This window comes from Drosophila erecta, unplaced genomic scaffold (genome assembly GCF_003286155.1).
Source record: "Drosophila erecta strain 14021-0224.00,06,07 unplaced genomic scaffold, DereRS2 tig00000126-arrow-pilon, whole genome shotgun sequence".
In the NCBI taxonomy this organism is placed as follows: domain Eukaryota; kingdom Metazoa; phylum Arthropoda; class Insecta; order Diptera; family Drosophilidae; genus Drosophila; species Drosophila erecta.
The window spans coordinates 13,964,129-13,988,932 of record NW_020825209.1 but is presented as its reverse complement, the minus strand read 5'-3'; the positions used below and the strand labels follow the sequence as shown (position 1 = coordinate 13,988,932).

The following is a 24,804-nucleotide window of genomic DNA, read 5'->3' as shown; positions in this document are numbered from 1 at the left end:
TTAAATGTTTGCTTGGGCTTATTCTTGAACAAAGCTGTTCACTTTAATTTGAAAATTCATATACGCGGTCACTCTAATAACTTGACAGACTTGTAACGGGAGTTTGAGTAAATTGAGCTCAAAAAGGTTCGACTTTAAAGACTTTAGTGAATGCTACATTTTAACTGTAAACACTCACGCACACTCTCTCACTTTTAATTACGCACGTTTTGCGGTGGCGACAGAGAGGGGGACAGACAGACAGAGAGTTTGTGAGCGGGAGTGAGATGGGTGGTATGGCTGCATGTGCGCGTCTCGGAAAATGCGGCAAACGCATGATACCACCACCCAACACCCACCACCCAATTGCTTTTTGTTGTTGCTGCTGCGTGCATTGCATGTGTCCTTGAAAGTTTTTGGCATAGTTTTTGGCTGGCTCCGCAACACAAGCCAAAGCAGTTAATGCTCTCTAAAAACCAATGCTCGTGAGTGTGTGTGGGTTAATGACACTGGAGGCTGGCCACACTAGCTTTAAAGTAGCGGGTTGGGACGGATCTTTGGCCACACTAGTACCAATAAGTCAACCTAAGCAAACAGTGCCGCCGACATTGATTCGCCCGAAATCAAATTAAACACTCGAGACCCTTCGGCACAGGCCACTTAAGATTCATCAGTTGACCCTTGTTGTTTTCGTTAGTTTTATTGAAGCAGGGCTTATCATAAGCCACCGATCTGGGCCAAGAGCATGATATGACAGAAATTATGACTTCATAAACGGTTTACTCGAACTACAAAAAATCTACAACAAACACGCACGCACCCACACACACACACGCACACAGCACAAGAGTATTCAATAGAAATTTACCAGAAAACCCTCGAAACCCCCCGACGAATGCCAAAAATGTTTGGCAATTATGTGGAGGGAAAACTTTGGCCCAAACATTATATCATAATTAAAGGGAATACACCAAACGTGTATGTATGAGTGCTTATCAGTGCTTGCCAATTATGAGGGAGAGGGCATGGTCGCGCCCCGCTTTTATGACCTCTTAAATATTTATGATGCCCCGATACCAAATGAGCCAGCCAAATGAGCAACTATCATGGACACACCATAAAGCAAGCCCCCTCACCCCGCCCCATCCGCATTAAAATCGGGGAAAGAAAACACCACAAGAAAACCGAGAGCCATTTGAAATAAATTTTAACAAATTAACAGTGGCAAACTAATCCCCGAAACATAACAATGGTCCATCGCCCACACACGCAAAAGTATTGGCAATCACCATAAATTGTCACAACTGATATCCTAGACTTATGGCATATAGATATACTATATCTACAGATGTAGCACGGCGGGAAAAGTTATAAAATTTTATGACAAACTTTGCTTTCCTTTGTTGTGCCTTCTGTTTCTTTGTCTGCCTCTTGGATTTTCAATAAATTTTCAGCGTTTTTTTCGCTTTTTCTGAAAGCCCAGTAAAAAGTATTATTCGTATATTCTGGTTTAAAATTTATTTGCCTGGCCCGATCGAAATATTGTGAAATCAAAAAACAAATAAATTAAAAGAAAAATATACCAACAAAATACAAAAAAAAAAGAAAAAACAAAAAGGAAAAAATTATAACGCAGCGACATGTGAACTAGAAGAGCCACCAGAACAAAGCGTACAATGCGCTCTAGTTCCCATCGAATCAAATATACGGCGGCAAGAATTAGTGCCCCCAACAATGGGCCACGAAAACTATGCCAAATTGGGGGAAGGGAAGACGTTGGGTGCTGGGGGAGGGGCCCTGAAAAAAACAACAACAAAAAACTGAAACCGAAACTCAACTGAACTGAACTGAACACAGAAAAGTCAAATTCAAATTCAAATTCTATCGATGTGTGGATATTTTTATCGAAGTCGAGTCGAGACCGGAGCTGATCACTTCGTCATGTCACATGAACAACAAAGAGGAAGAGCTATACACTATACACCCCCCCAGCACAACCCCCCGCCCACCACCATCTCACTCTTTCGCACGAGATATATATATATTTAGTACAATATAATACCTTTTAATTTAATATGCAGCTGACGTGCGCTCTACGATCGCCGTCCGATCAGTCAGTCAGTTCGCTTTTGTCTCTCTGTTGGCCATTCGCCGTATCTGTTTCTGTCTCTTTCGGGCTTTTTGGTTGAAAATAAAATAAATCGAAATGACAGATCATTAAAATTTACAACAACACCAGAGACCAGGCACCATAGTCCCAGTCCCAGTCCCGATTCCGATTTCGATCCCAGAAAAGGCAACCATCGGTTGGTACTCTGGGCATTATTTTTTCATGCCTTCCGAAAAAACAAAAAAAACAAAAAGCAACAAGGAGTATTAGAGTGGAATTCAACGACTATTAAATACCTCGTACTTGTTCCCAAACACATTGCATAGCCAAGGGGCGTAACGCACGGATAATACCGCGTAGCTTGTGAAGTTACCGCGGCGTTGTTGCAGTGCTAATCAAATGGCCACAACTACAATATGCCCAACGTATTAAGGGGTATTAGAAAGCTGAAAACAAAACGAAGCCACCGCCGCAACGAGTTATATTTGTCGTTGTCGATCAGTTTTTATGTCGTTCGATATGGCAGCAGCGAAAATTTTTTATTAGCCTCTTCCCCAGTGACGATGGCTGCCAACAAGTGCAATTTGATTTTATGCATGTCTATATGTATGGAAAATGTGTTTCCTTGTTCTTTCGAGAATTTCGAGAGCCATAGAGTTGAGTTGCTTTGCTGCAGATGCACAAAAATCAACTGAGATCATCAATTTGCCAAAAAAAAAAAACAAAAAAAAAGAAAGGAGAAGCTGCAACGAAAGAAACGCCTTATGTAGACTTGTTTCATTTTTCCCCGAATTTTTTCCACACACATTATCGTCTCGGCCTGCTGCAGATCCATAAATTAATAAATAAAGATATTTTCCGCCGCACATTAAAAAACTGTTTTTCCACGCCCCCATATATTTTCCCCCTGCCCCCGAAAGCCAAAGCCAAATAGAACAGAAAACCATCAATGAAATGCACAATATTTACGTCCATAATTTTTTCTAATATTTTCAACAGCTGACATCGAGTAACACCAAAACTCAAGAGGCCCATGTGTGTGTATAATTGACACTCAATTATTCGGAGCGGGGGTGTTTGTCTATATGTTTTTTTTCTTCTTCTTCATGTTTGGTGGGGAGTGCAGGGCATTACGCTATGCCATTATCTGAGCTACTTAGCAACCGTTCAACTGCCACTTGTTGGAGACCGACACCCCCATTTCCATCAAACAAAAAAAAAAAAAAAAAGAAAAAATGGGAAAATAGAAACCGAAATATAAAAAACCAAACTAGCTAATAATACAACAACAAGAAGCGGCCACTTGAGGCCACATCCACAGCATATATAGAGTGGCACAAAAGATTTCCGCTGACAAAAAAGCAGCAGCAAACCAAATCTCTTTCTTCTTTGAAAAGAAGAAAAATTGAAGCGCGATTGATCACATTGATCGCTGGCTGCCAGTTGTGTGTGTCTGTATATCTAAACAGACAAAGTATTTAGTAAAACACGAGCACCAACAAATATCTCGAGTAGCTGTCTCTGCTGAAACATCTGAAACACTGATGAAAACTATCACATAGTTGGCATACCGAGATACTCGTACTTTGAATATGACTCAAATTGTAGTCTCATCTGCATGACCACAAAATGACCACGGTCAAATGGTGTAGTAAACACATTTTGATTAATGTAGCTCTCATTTACTTGCTACAATGAAAGACATTGTTAGCCCAAGGGTACAGTGTAAACTTTTCTTCCAGTGTCCTGCTGCTCTGTCTTCCCGTTGTCGCTGTACATTTGCAGTTGATCTATATAGTAATTCATATGTTTAAGCATTATTTGGGCACAACAACAACGGATGATGATCCGATCCACACAATGGGAGGAAACTTGAAAAAGCCGCGTCAGCAGAAGTAGAAATCTATCTGGATGATGAGGGGTCGTCTTGAATTGAATGCGGAGTTTTGAGTAGACGAAGTAGAAGCTTCTCAACTACAGAGGGCATTAGTGTGTGAAAAGCAAATCGTTGGGCCGTTGAGAATTTTTCCCGACTTGCATGCATGTAGGCGTATCGAGAACCAGAGATCTGAAAATCGAACTCTTGAGTTGTTCGTGTTATGCCACCAAAGTTCTTGAGCTCTATCAATCGTTGAAGTTGCATTTCGAGCGAAAGATGCAAACGATATGGCAAAGTACACACACAGAGTAAAAAAAAATCGGGTGATCAATAGGGAAATCAAGTTATATGGCAGCAAACTAAGCGGGAAAAACAAATCTAAATATAGGAAAGGGAAGCCGCCAACATGTGCGCATTGTTTGTCACTGTTTGGTCGCAGACTTTTGTCAGCCACCGTACGGCAATAATTAAAAACATAAAAAAAAAAAAATAAAGGGAAAAACCGGCAAAGGGTAGCCCGAAAACTAAAAACTGAAGACTGGAGATCCGGAGACCCGGAGATCCGAAGAATCGGAGAGGAGACGAGGCGGCGAGACGACTCTGAAGACTGGCGGGAGGGGGAAGTAAGAGTATTTTGCCTACTTAATCATTGTCTTTGTGCTGGTGGTGTGCGTGTGCGTGTGCGTGCAACATGCAGCGCATCTTCAACTCCACTTCCATCTGCAACTGCAACCGTTGCTACTTGATTTGATTTACGCCTGCCAATGCTTTATGATTGAGTGGGGCACATACTCACTCGCCAGGCTCTGAGATAAAATGCATAAATGTGTTTTTATTTTACTCGGGATCGGGATCGGGATGCTGCCTGCCCCCCCTCTCAACCAACCCCGATATTTATGCTGCATATGCCGCAGATATATACATATATTTTTCTCATTTCTTCTCCCCTCTATCTGCCCCTGTATTTTTTTACGTCTGATGCCTTGCAATGAGGCGCAACATTTTGTGGCATGCTCTGCAGCAGCATAGCTAGAAAAATGCAAAAAACAAAAAAACGACCGAAAAAATATCAAAAAAATTGAGAATTTTATCCCAGCTGTCCATAAAAAAAAAGAAAACCAAAAAACAGAGGAATATATTATTTTCGTTTGATTTTTTTGATGCCGCGCTTCTCCCGAATTAAAAATTGGAATTGTGCTCAGCTCATTGAATAAATCAAACTCATTTGCATACCAACTGATAAATTATAGCGAAACAGGCCCGACAATTGACAAACTGGCCCAGGCCCGGTCGAAAAACCAAAGCCAATCCAACCCCAATAGCAACCCTTCCGGTAGGAAAAGAGCAACCACCCATGTGAATGGGTCAAACAGCAGATGAAACCCTTCCAAGGTCCAAGTTCTCGACGGGAATGGAATTAATCGAACGATGACAAGATCCGCGCTGCAAACGAGTTCTCCTTGGTGGATTATGTACATATGTCCGGGCAAACGAATGGATATCACCGAAATCACACTGAATCCTTATGAAAACGAATGGAGTACAGTCAGGCAAATTCACTTTGTGCGATTAATAGTAATACAAAAAATATATGTATTTTTATAATTATAAAGTCTGGAGCCCGCAGCTTTTGTTAGCTATAAAGCTAGCGTTGTGGAAAAGTTGAAATATTTAGTCTGCATACTTCAGTTTTACAACGAAAACCAAGTCGGGCAACTAAGTAATAATTTAAAAGATTAACTTAAAAGAATTCTTTAGTTCCAAGTAAATGTTACTTAGGAATTACTCTGTACCTTATCGCAAATAAAAAGCAACCGAAAATTCCGTCGAGCTCCCTCTGGAGGAAATGCTCTATAAAAATAATCAGCAATATTAAACTCACATACACACACACACATGCACATCATAATGCCGCAGTGCAAAACCACAAAACGATACGGAATCTTGGGGGAAAATTTCACATAATTAATTATATAAATATTTCGCCAAGCAGCCGCTACATTTATGCAACTATAAAGCTCAATCGAGCGTCTGTCGATTCTGATGAAAAAGAAATGTACGTCTGATTCTAGATTCTAGATTCTAGCAGGGGAATCTAAGGTAAACAGCTAAAGTTCTGCCACATCAAATATTTCAATAACATCAAATTAAACATAAAACTGCTTTGTGCACATTTTGGGCAGTGGGAGGGGCAGGGGCAGGGGGAGGGGCAGGGGAGCAATGGATTGCAAATGGTAACAAGCACTCAAAAGTCAAAGCGAATTAAATTCTAAACTAATTTTCATGTCGTGCCAAAAATAATAAAAAGAGCCAAGCAGACGACGAACTGCATATATTGCAGGGGCGTTGGCAAGGGGGGCGTGGGCGGGGGGCGTCTGGCGTGGGCGTGTTAGGCGCGCAAAAACCAACAACTTAATTAAAGCATCAATAAAAAATTGTAAAAACATGTGAGTAACGCCACGAGGACAACGTTGTAAAATTGTGTGCAGAAATTCGGTTCACTTAAAAAAGAGGAAAAATGTGCAAAGATCAAGAGATGTGCCTTTATTTTTTTTTTGTCTTTCTCTCTTTTTTTTTTGCCTTAATGGAGCGAGCCCGCCAATAAAATCCTTGATCCCCCCTGCCAATAATGATGATTCCTTTTTAATGTGCACTCCTCGGGCGTTGGTCATTACTCAAGAAACGAACTTTTCGAGGGGATTTCGCTGTGGGACTCGGTAGTCTCGGCATTCTCGGCAGTCGAGATACTATATTTCCTTTTATACATTTCTGACTCTTATTTTCTGCATTCAACGTATCGATCACACAAAATGTTGCCAATACCAAGGGAATCCCGTGAGGAGAAGCTCACAAAACTCATCATCATCAGTTGGTTCGTTTGGTTCTGTGGCGAGTTCCTCGTTCGCTTTCCTCTCGAAAAAGGGGCGTGCACAAAATGATATTTTATTCAATATCCTCAACATCAGTGGGTTTGTGTGTTTTTTTTTTTTTTTTTTTTTTTTCATTCGTTTTAACGATTTGTCCTTTTCAAGCGAGAAAAAGAAAAACTCGCCGTGTAGGAAATCAAATTGATGGAGAGACACACATGAGAAACCTGAAATTAAAAACTCATAAGATATCGACTGATATATTGAGCTGCACAAATTACTGACAACTGAAAGATGAAAGAAGCATCAGCGCGCACACACAAAAAAAAAAACAAAGGCAAAGATTTTCAAGACAGGTTTGCCATCCTTTCCCCTTTTTTCCGCTCCACAATCGTTTTTGGTTTGGCTTTTTTTCACTTTTTCCTATGTCCCTCCGATGTGTATATGTATGTACATATATGCATATAAAAAGACAATTAGTTGTTATTAAGTTGTACACAAAAGCCGTCGAATCTTTTCTTTTCCGCAGATGCCACGGCCGCTTCTTCATTTTTGGCATCGCCAGCTTTTGTAAGACGGTTCGGTACGTTCGTCTAGATGCGGAATTAATGATGCAATGACAATTGATGCACACCACGCAAAGCGCATTTAGCATTTATGATATTTATGCTCAATTAGTGTCGCTGTTTGCCGTGTGGCTATTTGGTTGGAGATCCATTCCCCAATCCCCCCAATTTCCCACTTCAATATATGAGAGTGTGAAATTTCAGTTTGATTCGATGGCAGCAGGCAAAGTTACATGAGGTTGCTGGAAAAACGACTGCCAGACACTTGAAATATGTACTTATAACGGTGTGCCTGCAATAAGTATGCAAGGTATCAGGGCGATTGAATAAGTATTTATTTATTTGATAATCACAAGCTGAAATACACATAGCCCACATACTCGTACGTTTAAAAGCCCACTTTAGTGCTGTGTGAAATGGTGATTTCCAACGATTATGATGACTGCAAGCTGAGTTACTTGAGGTCATTGGATAGCTGGATGCTTCCTTCATTCGATTGAGAATCAGCTAATTACGGCCTAAACATATCGGATGGGAAATCTGAAGTGCGTTTGATGGTTAGTTCGTTCCCAAGTTACTTGAGGACACTCCACTCGACCGGCTTCAATTAGCTTCAATGGCTATTCATAATTAATGCCATAAACCGGAAAGAGAGGGAAACAGCAAATAATCATAATAAAAACTGATCGAGCACAGAACAGATACAGATACAGATACAGATACACATGCATATGTATGTATGTACATATGTATTGACGGACGGACACACATAGTTCATGAACTCAATTTTTAATAATAATTTCCAAATGATTTTTTATTTCACATTATTAGTTGCGTGGTAGTTTAGATCGAGTTCGAGTTCTCGGGTTCCCGGGTTCAGATCGACATCTCCACCCACCAACCATCACAAGCTTTTAATTGTTCGATTTTCATTTCGATTCGATTCGTCTCGTTTCGTTTCGTTTCGTATAGTACAGTATAGTCTAGTATAGTATCGTTTCGATTCGTTCGTTGCCTTTTGTTATAGATACTATATACCGATGTGGATGTGATGGACATTTCGGTTTCTGTTTTAGCTGCTGCTGCTGCTGCTGCCGATGCCGCTTCTGTTTTAATTTCCGTGCTGACAAATTAATTTAATTATATTAACATATCTTTCCAGCGATCGAACGATTGAGCTGACTGAAATATTTTCGTATACCATGTGTGTGTGTGTGTGGGTGTGCACATGTATATGTATGCATCTGTGCTGTGTGGGTGGTTGAATTCGGTCTGTGATTCTTGGTATAACCCCTTTTTTCCCCCACCCCCATTCGGTTTCTGTGACTCATTAGCTGGCTTCTCTGCCGGAGAGCGAGTAAATTGCACTTAAAACGCTAAAAATTATACGACACACGCCGCCGCTCAGTTCACCGATCTGATCTCTATCTCTATCTGTATACTGTATCTGGTAATATGGTATCTATAGTATGGTATGGAATGGTATATGGGCACAAGGTATCTGTGTGCTTCCAGGGGCTTAAGGGACAACCCTTGGCTGCTCATTTTCGGCATATGCAAATGCCGGGACGCCATCTTTGAAAATTAAACTTTTTAAACTATCAATGCTCGTCCCCGGTATTCCGCATTTCGTATTTTATATCCGTATCTGCATCTGTGATGGTGCTGATGGTTGGTGGTGGTGGTGAGACTACCCTATAACCGGTTTCAATTCGATTAAAACGGAACCCAAACTCGATTTTCTCTCATCTTTTCAATTCAATTTTGCTTTTTTTTTTTTAATATTTTTTCTAAGTCAGCAAATGCATTTGGCAATTAGTTCGGTTTTGTTGTGTTTCCATTTCCATTTCCCTGTTTTTCTAGTTTGAATCAGCACAAATCAATGACAAAAACCTCAACTTTCGTCTAGTTTTCGGTTTTTGGTTTTTCGGATTTCGGTAATTGTAGAAGCAACAAAAAATCTGTTCGATGTTAATGGGTCAAGTTTATAGATTGCATTACGGAAATTAATTTTGCTCTTTTTAACTTTTTCTTCTTCTTTGGCTACTTTTCTTTTTGTTGCTGTTGCTGTCTTTGGTCTTGCTCTTGTTTTTTGTTTTATTATTTTTTTGTGTTTTTTTTTTTTTGGTGCCACCGTTCTATATATTTAATGACAAAACTTTGTGTTAATCAAGCACATTTTTATTGTTGCTTTTTCGAATTCGATTTGTGTCAATTTTTTCGCGCGCGCTCTGTTCTTGAAATGTAAATAAATAAATAATTGAAATACTACTATAAAACGTTTTTTTTTTTTTATTGTTTCAACTCATTTGGACAGCTGTAGACTGTAGTCTGTCTGCGGCTTGTTTAATTTATTTAATAAACTTCTATTTTTGGCTGGCAAATTTAATTATGTTGAATAACCTTTTTGCTGCCGCAGAGAAATGGTATTTATGGATCGAGTTCTAATTTCGTTTTGTTGATCAGCATGCGAAGGCATGACGGAACCTTTCAAATATTGATTCATTGATTACAATCGATCATTGGTTGGTTGAGGGGTCTTGAAACTTTTGGGAGACTTGAAGCTTTTGAATGCCATTAAATGATCGTTAGGAAAGGGGATAAGAGAACCCAAAACAGGGGCGTTTTTTTGTAGACGGGGTTTTGGGTTTTCGTTTAAAGATCTCAACACTCCTTTTTTTTTATGTACATATATGGCTATATATTATTATATTTTTAAATATAACAAGCAAATGCATTTAATGAAACTAAGACCGGTTCTGTTTGAGATCCGCGTTGCCCCATTCATAAAATCCTGCGTACACCACTGACTTTAAGTAATCCTAACGAGTTCTGCGGCTTCTCAACTTTTTTGTTTTTTTTTGGTTTTTTGTCTTTGTTGTGGTTCCCGGGAAAAAGGCGATAGGATAGCTTTTGGTTTTGCTTATTTAAGTTTTATTGATTGCAGCTTGCATTGCCATATCTTGAACAGAAATATTTGCAAAGCGGTGCGGTGAAAAACGCCAATTCACCGACGGCAAATGTCTACATTTTCCGGGAATTTTTCATGTCTGTCTTTTGCGGTGCGCAGCGTCTCTTGCTTTTTCACGATCAATCGAAGAAAAAACTCCAATTAAAAAATTTGCCCGTTGCTGTCGACGCAACCTAATTAACTTGCCCAAACCATATAGAGAGTATATTTATATATAGAAATATTCAAAAATATATACATATACAGCAGTTGATATTTCCATGTCTGGTCTGGCAGATTTTCTTTTCCCCCTTTTGGCCTCTAATGTTATTTTGCCGCCTTATTTGTTCGGAGTCTGGCATTTGGCCAGCGAAATTCTCAGCATCGTCTGGCCCCCGCCTCCCGATTTTCCACGCCCCCTTATGCACCGCCCCCCTTCTGAATTATCTCTGCCGTCTGGCCGATCTTGTCTGGCTTTATCTTTTTCGGTTCACTGGTAGTAGGAAACAAAAAAAAAAAAACAAACGCAACGCTAAAAAAAAGTTATTCAAGCAATAAACTGTTCACTTATTACTTGCTTGTTGCACTTTGCATTTTTGCTTTTGTTGTGTGTAAACAAATTTTTCCAGAAATCAATAATAGCAGAAAAAAAATAAATAAATTTACAACAAGAAATTAGACAACAATAACGGAGCAGCAACAATAAAAACACATTTGCCATAGACACGCAAACTCAATTAGTAAACTTAAGTTAAGTTAAGCAGTTGGCGGGGCCAAAATATGGGGGCTGTGTGGGGTTAAAGTGGGCGGCTGGGCGCTCTAGGGTTATTGTTGTCAGTTGTGGGAGTTTCCAGTGAAATGCAACGAATATTCCCTATTCACAACTGTTTATTTACAATGATAATTGCCAATTTCAATATATGACTTTCTGCTCTCAGTCTAATCGCTATACGGCCAGTTCTTTTGTTTTTAATTTAGTCTAATACTCGCTCTCCACTTTATTGTTTTTAAAGTATTAGTTTTTAACGCTTAAAAGGCTTTCAGCTTCTTGCGAAACGAGCGCTAAACTTTTCACTTTGAATTCACAATTCGGTGTAATACTGTATGAATCGAATTCGTTTCATTCATACAAAGTTAGAAGCCGCAAGTATCAAATTGTAAGCCACGTTAATGTATAACAGGTGTAATTTCATCTTTTTGTTGACAAAAATAAGACACACTTGGCCCGTAATATAAACGAAGGACTGTTTGTTTAAGGGGAACAAAAGATAAGAATATTTTGAAAACATTAATCTCATCTCCATTTTGGGCAATTCAATTGATCTATATTCATTTTTATTTTTGAAACACGAAACTCGTAGCAATTCAAGCACCGTTTTTCTAGCGTTTTGCGAACTTTTGCTTACCTGTTGCCAAAACTGTGCCAATAAATAAATTTGCTCCTTTTTGAAAAACCAATCGTTGATTGATTGAACAGCCGTCAGATCCATATCGGCTGTCCCAGCGGCTTGTGGCAATGTTGGCTGCATTCGTGGGCTTTCTTGGGTTAATTCAATAATTCTCAGTCAGTTTTTGCTTCGGTTTTTCTGTTTTGTTTTGTTTTGTTTTGGGGTTTTTCAGTTTTTGGATTCTACCAATTTGGGGCTAATAAGGCCTGGCATTCTGTTCTGTTGTCGTTTCGATATTACTTAGTTAGTTAGTTAGTTGTTATATATTGGTTTTCGTTTTTAGTCATCACATTTACACCTTATGTATTATGTTTCTTGTTACGTGCTCAAAAAAATTCATAAATAAGCCAATTTCTGTGTGTTACTATTATTTCTATTATGGTTATGTTATGCTTTCTTATTTTGTTCACTTTAGTTCCGAAAAAGAATTTCTTTTATTTTTTTTTTTTTAATTTTTGGAAGGGGCTTCTTCTTGTTGTTGTGTGTGGGGGGGATTTTGTTGTAGTTGTTGTTGAATGGTGAGGGTATGATGTTGTTGTTTTGGTTGTTGCCTGTTGTTGTTGTAGTTGTTGTTGTGTGTGTGTGATCTTTTTTTCAAGCCATTATAATTATGTTGTTGCTGTTGTTGCTTTTTGGCTGTGGCTTATTTTGCACATGTTTGCTGTCGTTGTTGTTGCTTATGATGTTGCTGTTGTTGTTTACACTTGGCACTCATACACGCGCACATATTTTAGCGAACAAAAATGCACTTGAAAAAAATAATAAACAGTTATGTTATACGTTCGTTTAGTCCTTTTCTTTTGGATTTGGATTTGTTTGGCTGTGTGCTGTTTTGTTTATAAATATGATCAATACGTTTCTTCTTCTTCTCCTGGGCAAGCGAGATTCATTCTTTTGCAATTATTTTGTACGAATTTCTTTTTGTTGTATGAAGTGGGTGGGGGGATTCTTCTGCACACACACACGCACACACACGACGTACACACACAGTGAGAGAGAGAGGGGGCACACACGCACACACACCCGCGCCGCGGCTAAGAAGAAGATGAAGCTGCACTGCCTTGTGGGGCAGTAGAATCCAAAAATCTTCTAAAATTCTCGATTTCTTTCGGCGACGGACGAACGAAACGACGTTGCCAGTCACGAATGCTGTTGATGACTGAACAAATCGAACGTTAACGAAGCGCCGACAACCCTCTGCCGCGGAGAGCGCCGACAGCGGCGTTGGCAGCGACAGAGGCGCCACAAACACACAACACACTCATGCCATGCAGCGCAACGCTCTCGTTCTCGCTCTCTCGCTCGCTCGCGCTCTCACGCTCCGCGCAAGAGAATCTCACTCAATTTCCGTGCACTGCTTTTGATTTCTTTCAATAGCTTTTTGATTTTCTCACTTTTTTTTTGTGCTTTCCTTCTCCGCTTCTTTTTTTTTTGCTACTCTTATTTTTGAGCATTTTTCTGCGCCGTCGCATGTCAGTTGCATGTATTGAAATTCATTCATTCACAGACACTTTGGCTAGTGCCCTCCCGCTCGCACATCGCTTTTCTTATTGGAAACGAAAGAGCCAGGCTCTCGCCTCTCTCCACTACCGTTTGTTGCTGTTTGTTGTTGTTGCTTATTGAGCGCAGGATTGAGTGCAACGTCGACTGCGACGCCGGCGGCGGGATGGAGATTGAGGATATTTTGGAAACTTGTAATATTTTTTTGGTTGGCTGTAGGGGGATTTACCTGAAATTCATAAAAAGTATAATTCTAAAATTGAAGAGTTTTTTTATAAGAGCCAAAGTCATAAGAATAAGTCATAGAAAACAAACTGTATTTTTATTTGGCAATTTTATAATAGAATATTATTAAAAAGCAGCTGCTCATATTCATATTATCATATAGAAGATGTAAACTAAAAAAAGAAGATAGGAAGTGTACAAAAATTCCAAAGGTATATTCTACCAATAATTTATGTTTTGTGGTTTAATTTAATTTTATTTTTTGTTATGGTTTCAGAGTTAAGTGTAACTTTAAGAAGCAATTTGTTCCTTCCAATCTTCTGCAACTTTATGATGCACCTTAAATTGCAATCCTAACTTAAGTCCCTTGGCTGGCTGTCTCTGTTCGGCTCTTCAAAAATCCATGGAATATTAAATGGGAGAGTATGCCCCTTCTCAGCCTCCTGGTATTTTGTGTTTTTTTTTTGTCGGCAAACCCCTGGAATTTGCAGTCCCGTTGCGGGATTTTCGCATAAAGAAAAGTTCAAATTGTATCGAAGCGCCAAGTGCAATGCAGACGCCCCCGCCCCCACCCCCCTTGATTTTCTCACCCCCTATTTCTCCACTAAAACCCCACGATTTCTGTTGGGGAGGGGCGAAGTGGTTGGGAATTTTTCAAAGGGGTTATGGCTTACACCTAAACTGAGACTGAGAACCCAAAGTCGCAGTCGCAGATGCGTTGCTGCAGTCTGAGAGGAAAATCGGTTGAAAAGCGTTTAGGTTTGGGGTTTTGGGTGGAAAATAGTCGGTAACTGGGGTGTACGGGGAATATTGGGGGCTTGGAACTGCTCGGGGACTTCGTCGTCGGCTGGCGAAATAACGAAAATAACGGGAGAGCCGAGAGAAAGGGCAGCGCCAACTACACGAAGACAAAAAACGATGCTTGGTTCCGCCGTCGGCGTCGGAAAATCTACTCACCCCGAAAAAAATACTCATTTCATTTTATTGCTCCTAGCTTACCACCCACCGCCCATCCACAAAGGTAAGGGAATTTAGCCACATATTATTGGGTAAACCAATAAGGTATTTTTATATAATTCGTTTAATAAAGTGCAATGCCATTTATATATAATGCAATTTGAAAGTATACAATAAGTTCTAACAAATTGAAAAAAAGGGGCATTACTTGTTGAAATAGTCTTGTTAAAAATGACGGCTAAAAACTATTAATATTATTATGTTCAAAGTAAAGTCTTAAGAACGATAAAATGTGAGTAAATCCCTTTAAAGTTCTTAATATTGAAAAATATATAACTATTCAATATTACAAACTAAGTAAGTGCATTCGAAACCCCTACAAATCTCCCATAAAAAAACAAGTGTCTTCGCCAACCAACAGAATTCCAACTGGATTAAAATCGGCGGAATTCGAGAAACCACTCAATCCAAGTACTCACAAGGCATTTTCACTCACTCACTCTCTTGTCTTTGAGTCAAAAATGCAGGGGGTTCGAACTCGTTTTCGAAAAATTTTCGAACTTGCATGAAGACATCCAATTCATTAAAAGTTGATTCCCTTACTTGTTTAACTTTTTTCTTTTTAAGTTATTTATATTCTTAATTTGCTTTATAATAATATATTATTTACAGGAAATTCTATAGATACCGTAAATTTACAGAACAATTAATCAAAATTGATTTAAGTAAGCTGATTTAACTAATCAGTTCGATTGATTTGAAAAACACTTTCAGTTTTCGGCAATAAGAATGGCATTTTTTATATTATATCGATATTTTTTGATATATTTTTTGAGCATCAAATTTGTGGGGTTACAAAAATATTTTTTTTTAAAGAAATTAATTAGAAATTTTCTAATGACAATAAAAATAAATAATTTAAAATACGCCTTATAACAAAAAATAATTCAAAAATTTAAATAAAACTAGTCAATTTAATTAAAAAAAACAAACAAGCTCACTCAAGACGCAAAAAGCACTCATATAGACAGTCGCTCTCAATTTTCGATAATTCGCATAATAAAAACCAAATCGCACACACTCACATTGCCAAGTGTCACATAAAAAGTCGAAGAAGAAACGAAGCGGCAGAGACGCCGACTGAGGCAGCGGCAGTGGCAGAGGGCAAGAGACTGACAAAAAAAGAAGAAAAAAGCGAAGCAAACGATTTAAGCCCCGCCCCATTTGATTGGCGAGCAAAAAGAAAAGCAAAAAACAGAAAAGCAGACGACGACAACGTCAATGGACACACGCACACACACTCATGTATGTCACACGTGTGCGACTGTGTGCGGCTCTGTCGACGTCGACGTCACTGCTACCTGCGCAGCAGCAGAGGGGCATCCAATATCTGTTGCTCTCGCCGAAACTTAAAAACATCATTAAGGAATTATGAAATTTTGTAAGGAAGCATTAAATAATATTCTAACAAAAAAATAAAGGACACTCTTTTGAGATTTTTATGTTTTTATAAACCAACGCAAAATAGGAAAATTTACTTTATTATAGACATAAACTTTATTGAATTAAAATGGACATTGCATGAAAAAATCACAAGCATAATCAAATGTGAAACAAGTTTTACTTAATCTAACAAAATAACCATAAAATAATTTTTCATACTAAGAATTGTAAAAATAAAAAAGTTCTAAATAAATAGTTTAACGATAAAATAAATCCGAAATAAATAGTAGTGGAATTATAAATTAAGCTTACATATAACTTAATAAATTATGGTATATATTGGAAAATCTGATGTTCAATAAAAAACATAAAAACACACAGAACCATTTATTCATTGACATTCAAAAATTAAGGTGGATCGAAAAGGTTCAGATTGTTTTCAATCTTCTTGATTGCATCAAAAAGTGGTTACACGTAAATGCATTGTAAATAAAAAATAAAATAAATATAAATATATATACAAATAAATATAAGAATAAAAAATATAATGAAACATTTAATAAGGAAATCAATTCAAGGCATATTTAAACCAGAGCTAAGGAAAATATATTAAATTTTTGTATGATATTATATCCAACTATAAAAGGTAAAAGTTCAGGTAATACTAATGGTAAAAAATCAAAGAAAAGCCAAGCTAGAAAGGGAGAGAGAAACAACAATTGCCTCGTTGCATCTCGCTCGCACCAAACGCCATTGAATGTCTCTTCTTTATATTTCTGTTTTCTTTTTTTTTGACTTTTTTTCGAACAGCTTTTGGCTTTGATTTTTCTTCGGCTTTCAAGTTTACTTTCTGGCCTCTCGCTCGCACCCACTCGCGCCCTCGCTCTCGCTCGCTCTAGAAACTCACTCTCCTTCCACTCTCTCTCACTCATTTTCGCACTCATTCTCTGTCGGTGCGCGCAGGCGCTCTCTCTTCGCCTTTGGATTTTGAGTGATATTTTTTTGCTCTTGCCTTTACTTTTATTATTTTTGTTTTATTTCTTTTTGCGTCGACTGCGCTGCCGACTGTGTGTCAGTGTGAGTGCACGAGTGTATGAGTGCAAGGGAGTGAGCGATATGCAGGTGCCGATGATGCTCTTGCTCTCTATCTCGTGCTCCCTCTCACTTGCTGGCATTCAGCGCTGTTGTTGCTGTTGTTGTCGCTGATTGAAATTATGATTTTTTATTATTAGTTGTGCGTGTGTGTGTGTTGGCCTAACTGTTAAAGTGTCATATTAGCGTTGTTTTTGGTTGGCTGATTCGACATGTGGCTTGCATGTGTGTGTGTGTGTGAGCGCGTCGCAAATTGATTTGATTTGTTTTGACTTTTTTCGGGTTTCTTGGCCAGCAAACGAATCAATTCACTTTTGAACAGTGTACGTTAGGCGACTTGATTATAATTATTGCACATTAATATTATACCATTTATATTATACCATTATTATTGCACATTTATATTATACCATTAATAATAAGCGCTTCTTTATCTATTTTCAGGTGCGGAAATTGTTGCATAATCTCTAAATTTGTAATGTCTAATTTGGTAAATTCTTTTAAATATTTTGTACAAATTCTACTACTCTATTATTTACTAACGTTCAGTTTCACACACTTTCCTATCATTTTTCAAAGGGCCTTCTAAACACTTTCACTTGCACACGAACATGCACATACACATACACATGTGCGCACATATATCGACGAAAAACCCATACGCACGCCCATCTAATGCGTTAATTACTGTTAATTAGACGTAAACATGAAAAATCTCACAAAAAATGCTTTCCCTTTCGCTGCCAAAAACAACAACAACCACACTGCAGATTGACAGCAATTACAGAAGTACCTCTGCCGGCGTCAGCAGCGCCGCAGGACATCGGCTGCCCTTTGACCTTTTTGCCAAAAAAAAAAGAATAGAAAATTGCATAACACACACACATGTATGCATGCAGAGAGAGAAAAAATAAGTAGTGCGAGAGAGAAAAAAGAAGTCATCGAATTCCATTAAAACAGGCGTAATTAATCGCCCTCCTTCAGTGTCTCCTTTTGGCCGCACTCTTTGAAAAGTGGGCTTTTCCAAACACATTTTCCTGGCGCTTAAACACATTTGAAGTTGTGCGCCTCTGCGGATAGCGCAACAGTTGATAGAACTGGACCTTGGCGGTTGCTGCCGTGTATTTTGCATTGTTTCGCAATAAATGCGCGATAATTGCACACATGAGGAGAAAGGAGTGCGCGGAGAAAGGGGCATGCTGATGGGAGGGCGGGCGGTCGGTGGGCATGGCGTGGCGAGTACGCAGAGGTGTTGCAACTGCAAGGGGTGGAAAATGGGCAGCGGGCAAGGGGTTGGGTGGCTTCAAGACGGGGGTAATAGCAGTGCGTGCCATTGTTGCTCCTGCACATTGTTGGTGGTTTGAAAAACAAAAAAGCTGCGAAAAAAAAAACAAAAAAAAAACATTACACCAAATTTAGCAATGCGAATTTCGAGCAGAAGGATCGGTGGTTGGGCTGGGTTCACCGAAGGGGGTAAAAGGAGCAACAGGCGGCAATTGTTGCGCCCTCCGTAATTGCGTAATAGATAAATGATTCGCGAATTGTTGTTTACACGGCCGCAGGCCAAAAACGATGGAGTGAAATAAAATGCACGCGCTACTGGGGGCGTTGGTATTTCGATGGGGGAATTAATATCATTTAGGCGCTCCCAAATACGTGCAATGCATGATTTTGATTGGGCAGCTCACTTGCAATGCCTACTTAAGCTATCATGTACACACTTATATTTTAGACAACTTACAAGGTTACAAACAGAAACTGAGGTACTAAACATTACCGAGAGCAGCGAAAAGCGAAAAACCACTTAACACTTTATTCAATCTACCCCCTTGCGATTGATGTTTCCACGCAATGAAAACTGCGACTCAAAACTTGGCCATTACCGGGCAATTGCTACATGTTGCGAGGCTACAAGGCTTTTGCTATCCAGCTGCTTTTGAAAAGTAATAATACTCGAAAAGAGCGAAAAAAAAATGAGAAGAAATAAATTCCCTCGTCCTGCCAGCCGACAATTAAACACCTTTGCTCATTACTCGCCTCACTTGGAATTCGGAACTTTGGACTCACCTTCGATTCAAGGGTTTGTCCGCTTTTTATACAAATCGAAAGGGTGCCCGCCGTAGAGCCGGCTGTATTTTCATACACACACAGTATGTATATATACGTACATATGTATATATCTCGATTCGGCTCGTGCTAATTTGCATATTGCAGGCGCAGTTCGCGGAGCTCCTTTAAAACCATCCCACTTCCACTTCCTAGGCAGCAATTTTTCTTCTTGTCCTTTGTTGAAGGCGCATTCTTCGGTTCGGTTTCCTTCTTATGCGGCTTAAATTATTATAATCAAGCGGGGGGAGGGAGGGTGGCGAGTTTAGAGTCTAGGGTGTCAGGGTGCCGAGAAGATGCCAGCTGCCTCAAGTTTCGATTGCCGTGAAAATCGGCAACGTTGCTCTCGATCGAAATGATCACGCGGCTGCACTGCATACAAAACAAAAACGCCTTGACAAATGGACTACACATTTGGAAAATGGGCAAATCGCACAAGTAAATGGCGTTAATTACAGTGTAAAGGCTATTAGCAAATATTCTGGAATGTCTAAAACCTTTTAAATAGATTTCCTTTCCAACAGAATAGAACTTGTGGAAAATGTGTTTAGAAATGTTTTTTTTTTATTTATATTTTTTTAATGCCTTGCCGAATCTCGCAATATTGTTTTCTTCAAGTGCCACTGATAGATGAGATCGCATTACGCTTTGGTAAACATCCTTCAACGCCTGGGTAAGCGCCTCTTTAATTGGAATTAGAATCCGCCAGATGCATTTCAGTCGCACACTAAATTTCCGTTGCATCTTTTTTTTGAGCTTTTCGTTCTAATTACGTCCAATGGACACCGATACCTGGACTTGTGACTTGCGGATTGTGAATTGTGGATTGTGTATTGCGGATTGCTGGGCTATTGGATAGCTGGCAAACAGACAAAAGACAAAAGCGAAGGCCTGCGAGTTGTAGATACAGATAGAGATAGTGTGCGATATATAGATACAAAGTGCATAGAACCAACGTCAGCGATCTCGGATTTCGTTAGCATTTGATCGTGTTTTAAATTTTGTTTTGGATTCGTTTTGGAATTGTTTTGAAAGCGTGATCTTCTGACCACAATGGCCGCCAGTTGCCAATCTCCTGCATTTGCATTTCAATTAAACTGAGAAGCCTCTCCCTCGTTCCCTCGTTCCCCCGTTGCGATTTGCATGGAAAACGCATAGCTCATCATCAGCATTTCGAAGCAGATTTATGACTCTTGCATATGCCACCGACTGGAAACTGGAAACATTAAAATATCTGAGTATACAAGAAGTATACATATACAATTGCCAATCGCAGATAGACATAACGCATTATAGATAGCGGCGATTCCTGCGGGAACATCAAATGCACAAATGTTTGATTTTTTCCAACCCACTTCTGACCTTTTTCTAATGAGTGTGCACAACAACACCCTCAACCCCTGTTGTTTATCCGTGGAACAGTGGTTGCAAATACGGTTTTAACAATTTTAGGAATTTGCATTACACAAGTATGAAAGTTTGAGGTCTATTTCGTTAGCTTAAGTATTTAGCCAATAAATAAAAGCTTCTAAGCAATGAAAATGGGGCTTAAAATCGAAATAATAATTCTTCAACCCCATTTTACAGTCACAAACCACTGTGCAATGTAAAGTATCTATGTCCTGCTATCGGCTTTTAATATGCAGATTTCGGCATTTCGAACGATGATTGCTTACCTATTTTTTTTTTCGGCAAGCTGTTAGCTTTTAGAGAGCAACCTCGTACCTTTTGAGATACCTATTTTTTCTTCCCACAGGGGAGAAATCTTTCTTGGAAAATTACCAACTAGCTGCAGTTATATATAGTACATGGACTATATAATTTAGTTCAAGGGGTGGGCGTGGCAGCTGGCGAGGTAAACTGTGTCGTTTGCTACGCATTGACACGCTCAGTGCGCCAAAAAAAAAAAAAAAAAAAAATGGAAAAAGAAAAAAATCATAGAGATACAAACGTATCTAATAGATACATGTGAAAATCATGCATTTGACAGCGCTGGGAAAGCCAATGAATTGTACTATTGGATGGACTTTGTGTGTGCATCCATGAGATACAAAACCTCTAAGCGACTAACTGCACGGAAACGTGTTATGACAATGGAGCCATCAGACCAACGGACTTTTGGCGAGAAACTCAGAGTTAGGGGCCCGGGGTCTTCAGATTACTATTACTGGGCATAAGGAAAACCGAGCAAGAAGAAGAAGAAGGAGAAGGAGAAGGGGAGTTCTGGTCTATTAAGCAATGCTGCGACCTGAGTCGCGCGTATCTTAAAGATACAAGTTAACTAATAATTAGCTTTGCCAGCAGCCACAATTGCAGACTGCGGACTTACGAAATTTGTGGGAATATTTTCATGTTCGATTGTTCAGTTTATATGGTGAATATATACAATGGGTCTCAAGGGGTTAGATATAGTATTTCATTGGGATATCCGATTTCAAATTAAAATTGCTGTGTTGGGTTAAGCAAAATAATAATAACTAGTTAATAATTAGTAATTATGTATTTAACTTAAAAGTTATATTTGAACTCAATCTTACTCCAATTTCGTAGCTCTACATTAATGGCACGCACTGTAGCCGGCGTGTGAGTAAATAACCTAACTCCTTGACTTATTGTTTTCATCTTTCGTTTTTCGTTTATGGCTTGCTTTGTACTTTGAGTTTGACTTTTATGGCCAACTTGTGATTATTTTCTGTTTTGTGTTGAATTATTTTTTCTGTATTTGTTATTTTTTTTACTCGTTCGACTTTTGGCCCTCTCAGCGTTTGGCAATCCAAATCTCCGGCGTTCGGATGCAATTTTCGGCTGGCATATAATGGACAACAATTTTATTGACATTATTTTAATTAGCAGTTTCAGTTCGAGTTTTTTGTGTTTTTTTTTTGTTTTTTTATTTTTTTGGTCGGTTTTTCGTTTGCGTTTGTGTTTGCCATTGTTTTGCATCTCGTTCGTGGCCGAAGTCACTAATTGAGGTTAATGGGGCTTCTTGAAATTGTTTCAGCTTCCAAAAATAAAGCCAGAGATTTTTCCCTTTGCCCACCTTGATTGTCAGCTTCAAACTATAAATTGTCCGCTCAGACTTTGATACGTTCGCACATTCGAGTTTTTTGTTTCATTTCCAGTATCAAGCTTAGTTTGAGTTTCAGCTTCAGCTTCAGCATCTGTTAATTCCCATTTACGGCGTGCATAATAATTCAGATTTGATTGTTCGGTTTCCATCACTCTTAAGTGCCACTCGCCAGTCAATTGTACTCGACTCGAGATCTTTATTTCTTGTTGCCAGGGCATATGGCAGGTGGATTATTAATTTTTAAGTGCCAAAATTGCTAGAGACTTGCTGGCAGACGTGTGGGGAATTTTGGCTGTTGAATTGAAGCTAGATGTGAAGATATTGAACATTTTTTAAGGGAAAACAAAGCCACAAACAGCTGTCACAGACATATACATATATATAAAATATTTAAAAGAACTTATTTCTCAGCCCCAAAATTCACATGAAATACCATAAAATCTAGAAGAAAAATAAACCAGAAGAGCAAGCATTAAAAAACTATTTGCAATCGTCTCGGAGCAAAAAAAAACATTTGATTTCACACAGGAAGCTGGGATCCATTCCGGGCATCATTAATTTGCATTAATTCCGAATCAAGGAATGCGAGTCCTTTTGAATCGAATTACACGAATTGAGCATATGTGTGACAGGCTCGTAAGGATGGGAAATGGATCCAAGGAGAAAGTGGAGAAAGGAGAGAGCACGTCCTGCCTAATGACATTTTTGAGGTTGACAGCAGTCGAAAAGGGTTTTCCACCGTCTGCAGATGCGCAACGCATATGACATTTGTTTATTTGCATCATTTACCTTCTTCCACTTCAGACTTTCGCTTGTAGATTTTCGTTTGGTTTTTCCACCCAGACTTTTCTACACTTTACCACCGTTAAGTAGGCAACGGGGCAAGTAAAGGATTATTAATGATGCCGCTGACAAGTGAAGCGAAGAGAAAACCGCAACTGCCTCTCTCATTCGTATGTGATTTATTGGCATTTTCTGGCATTTTCTGGCATTTTCTGGCATTTTCTGGCATTTAGCGAAAAGTCTCTCTTTCTCTGCGTGCCCCATTTTCCGGTAATTCAGAAACTCAAGAGTCCAGGACAGGACATTAGCATAAAGTAACCACCGACGTCATCTCGTTGGCCTATTGATTAATGGTCCCGCACAACAAGTGCGTGAGCCAATCAATGGGCTCCCTTTTTACCAAACCTCAAAGCCCCCTTTTGATTTTGTGCCCAACTTTATCTATTTATACTGTGGGAATTCCATCGCACAATGCATTATAGGTATGGGTACAGCTACATATATCTGCTGCTCCAAATTTGCATAACCATTCAGGAGGTAAGTTTGTGAGTCCGTGAGAAGCGGCATGTCCTTGAGTTCCCCACCTCCTCTGCTCCTCGCTGGCAAAACAGACTCAAACACACGGAAAACAACAACCTACATCACATTATGCCAGGACAGGCAGTCGGGCAGGCCAGGATTCTCCCTCCTGCGAATTTAGAGCAGGATTATAGGGAAAGGGGAAATGGGTGGAGAAAGTGCATTAGATGCACGCATCGATATGCGAAGGAGGGCAACAAGTGCGTGTTGCTAAAGGAATTCGACGCAGGGTAGCATTCTGGATATATCCTGTATGCTAATTAAAAGGTAACCGAAAATATGCGGCTGGTACTCTTTAAAGCTATATGGTTATAAACTTGTGTACACCCGATGTAAATGACTTAAAACATTGAATGTGTTAGTTTAAAATGTTATATATAACACTTGATATATAACACCTCACTTTATAAGCCACCAAAAACCTCGTTTGATGTGTAGGAACCCTTTGGAATGGGAATCACCCCGAATACCCTGGCCAAAATCGAATAAAAAAGAACAACAAAAAACAAAGAGGGAAGCGTGGGCGAAAAGCAAACAGCGACAGCGGCAACATGCTCATTATTAACTACTAAATAACATTGGCCAAAATGGGGGCGGCCGGAATGGGCTGCTAGTGGGGGCGTGGCAGCAGCAGGTTCAGGCATGGCAGCTGAGATGCGGCACATATGTAAACTTGCCTTTTTGCCCATTTGTATCTCATAGATACGCAGGGCACATGGTTGGCAATTCGCCGTTTGCCGTTCGCCGTTCGCGTAACGGTGCATTTTGCTATGCGGCCCGCGAAACTTTGCACCAGCAACAACAACAGCAGCAACAGCAGCAACATTAGCAGCAGTAGTGGCAGCAGTGGCAGCAGTGGCAGCAGTGGCAGTAGTAGTAGCAACAACATAACCAACAGAAACATGCAGCACACACAGCCGCAAACGACGACCTTTTCAAGCCTTAGCGTCTGGTTTTTATCAGTGCCTGGTAAATCTGCAATGCCCCCCTCCACCCCAGCAATACCACCCCCTTTTAGCCCCTTAGCCCCCCTTAACCCCCTGAAGCCCAGCATAGAACCATTGCACTTGCCGTTGGAAATTAATTTTCGTGCAACAGTCGGAGTCGTCTAGAACAATAGACAAACAGTTGCGACCACAGAAGCTAACGTGAACCCCTGATATATGTAGTATAGCCCTGGCTTTATACTGCTGCTAATATAACCCCTACACACACTCGCACACTCGCACACTCGCACACGTACACACACA

The 24,804-nt window shown here is 39.6% G+C and overlaps 1 protein-coding gene across 2 annotated transcripts in view; it reads right to left on the bottom strand.

The window, feature by feature from the left end:
- The window catches only part of LOC6551625 (homeobox protein cut), a 68,954-nt gene extending 56,691 nt beyond the window's left edge, over window positions 1–12,263 (bottom strand). For both annotated transcript variants that reach the window (XM_015155909.2, XM_001978519.3), the window contains exon 1: window positions 11,758–12,263. In XM_015155909.2, coding sequence (XP_015011395.1) covers window positions 11,758–11,880 — 123 coding nt within the window. In that variant the 5' untranslated portion in view covers window positions 11,881–12,263. The remainder of the gene's footprint in view (window positions 1–11,757) is intronic.
- Between the last annotated feature and the right edge of the window lie 12,541 nt (window positions 12,264–24,804).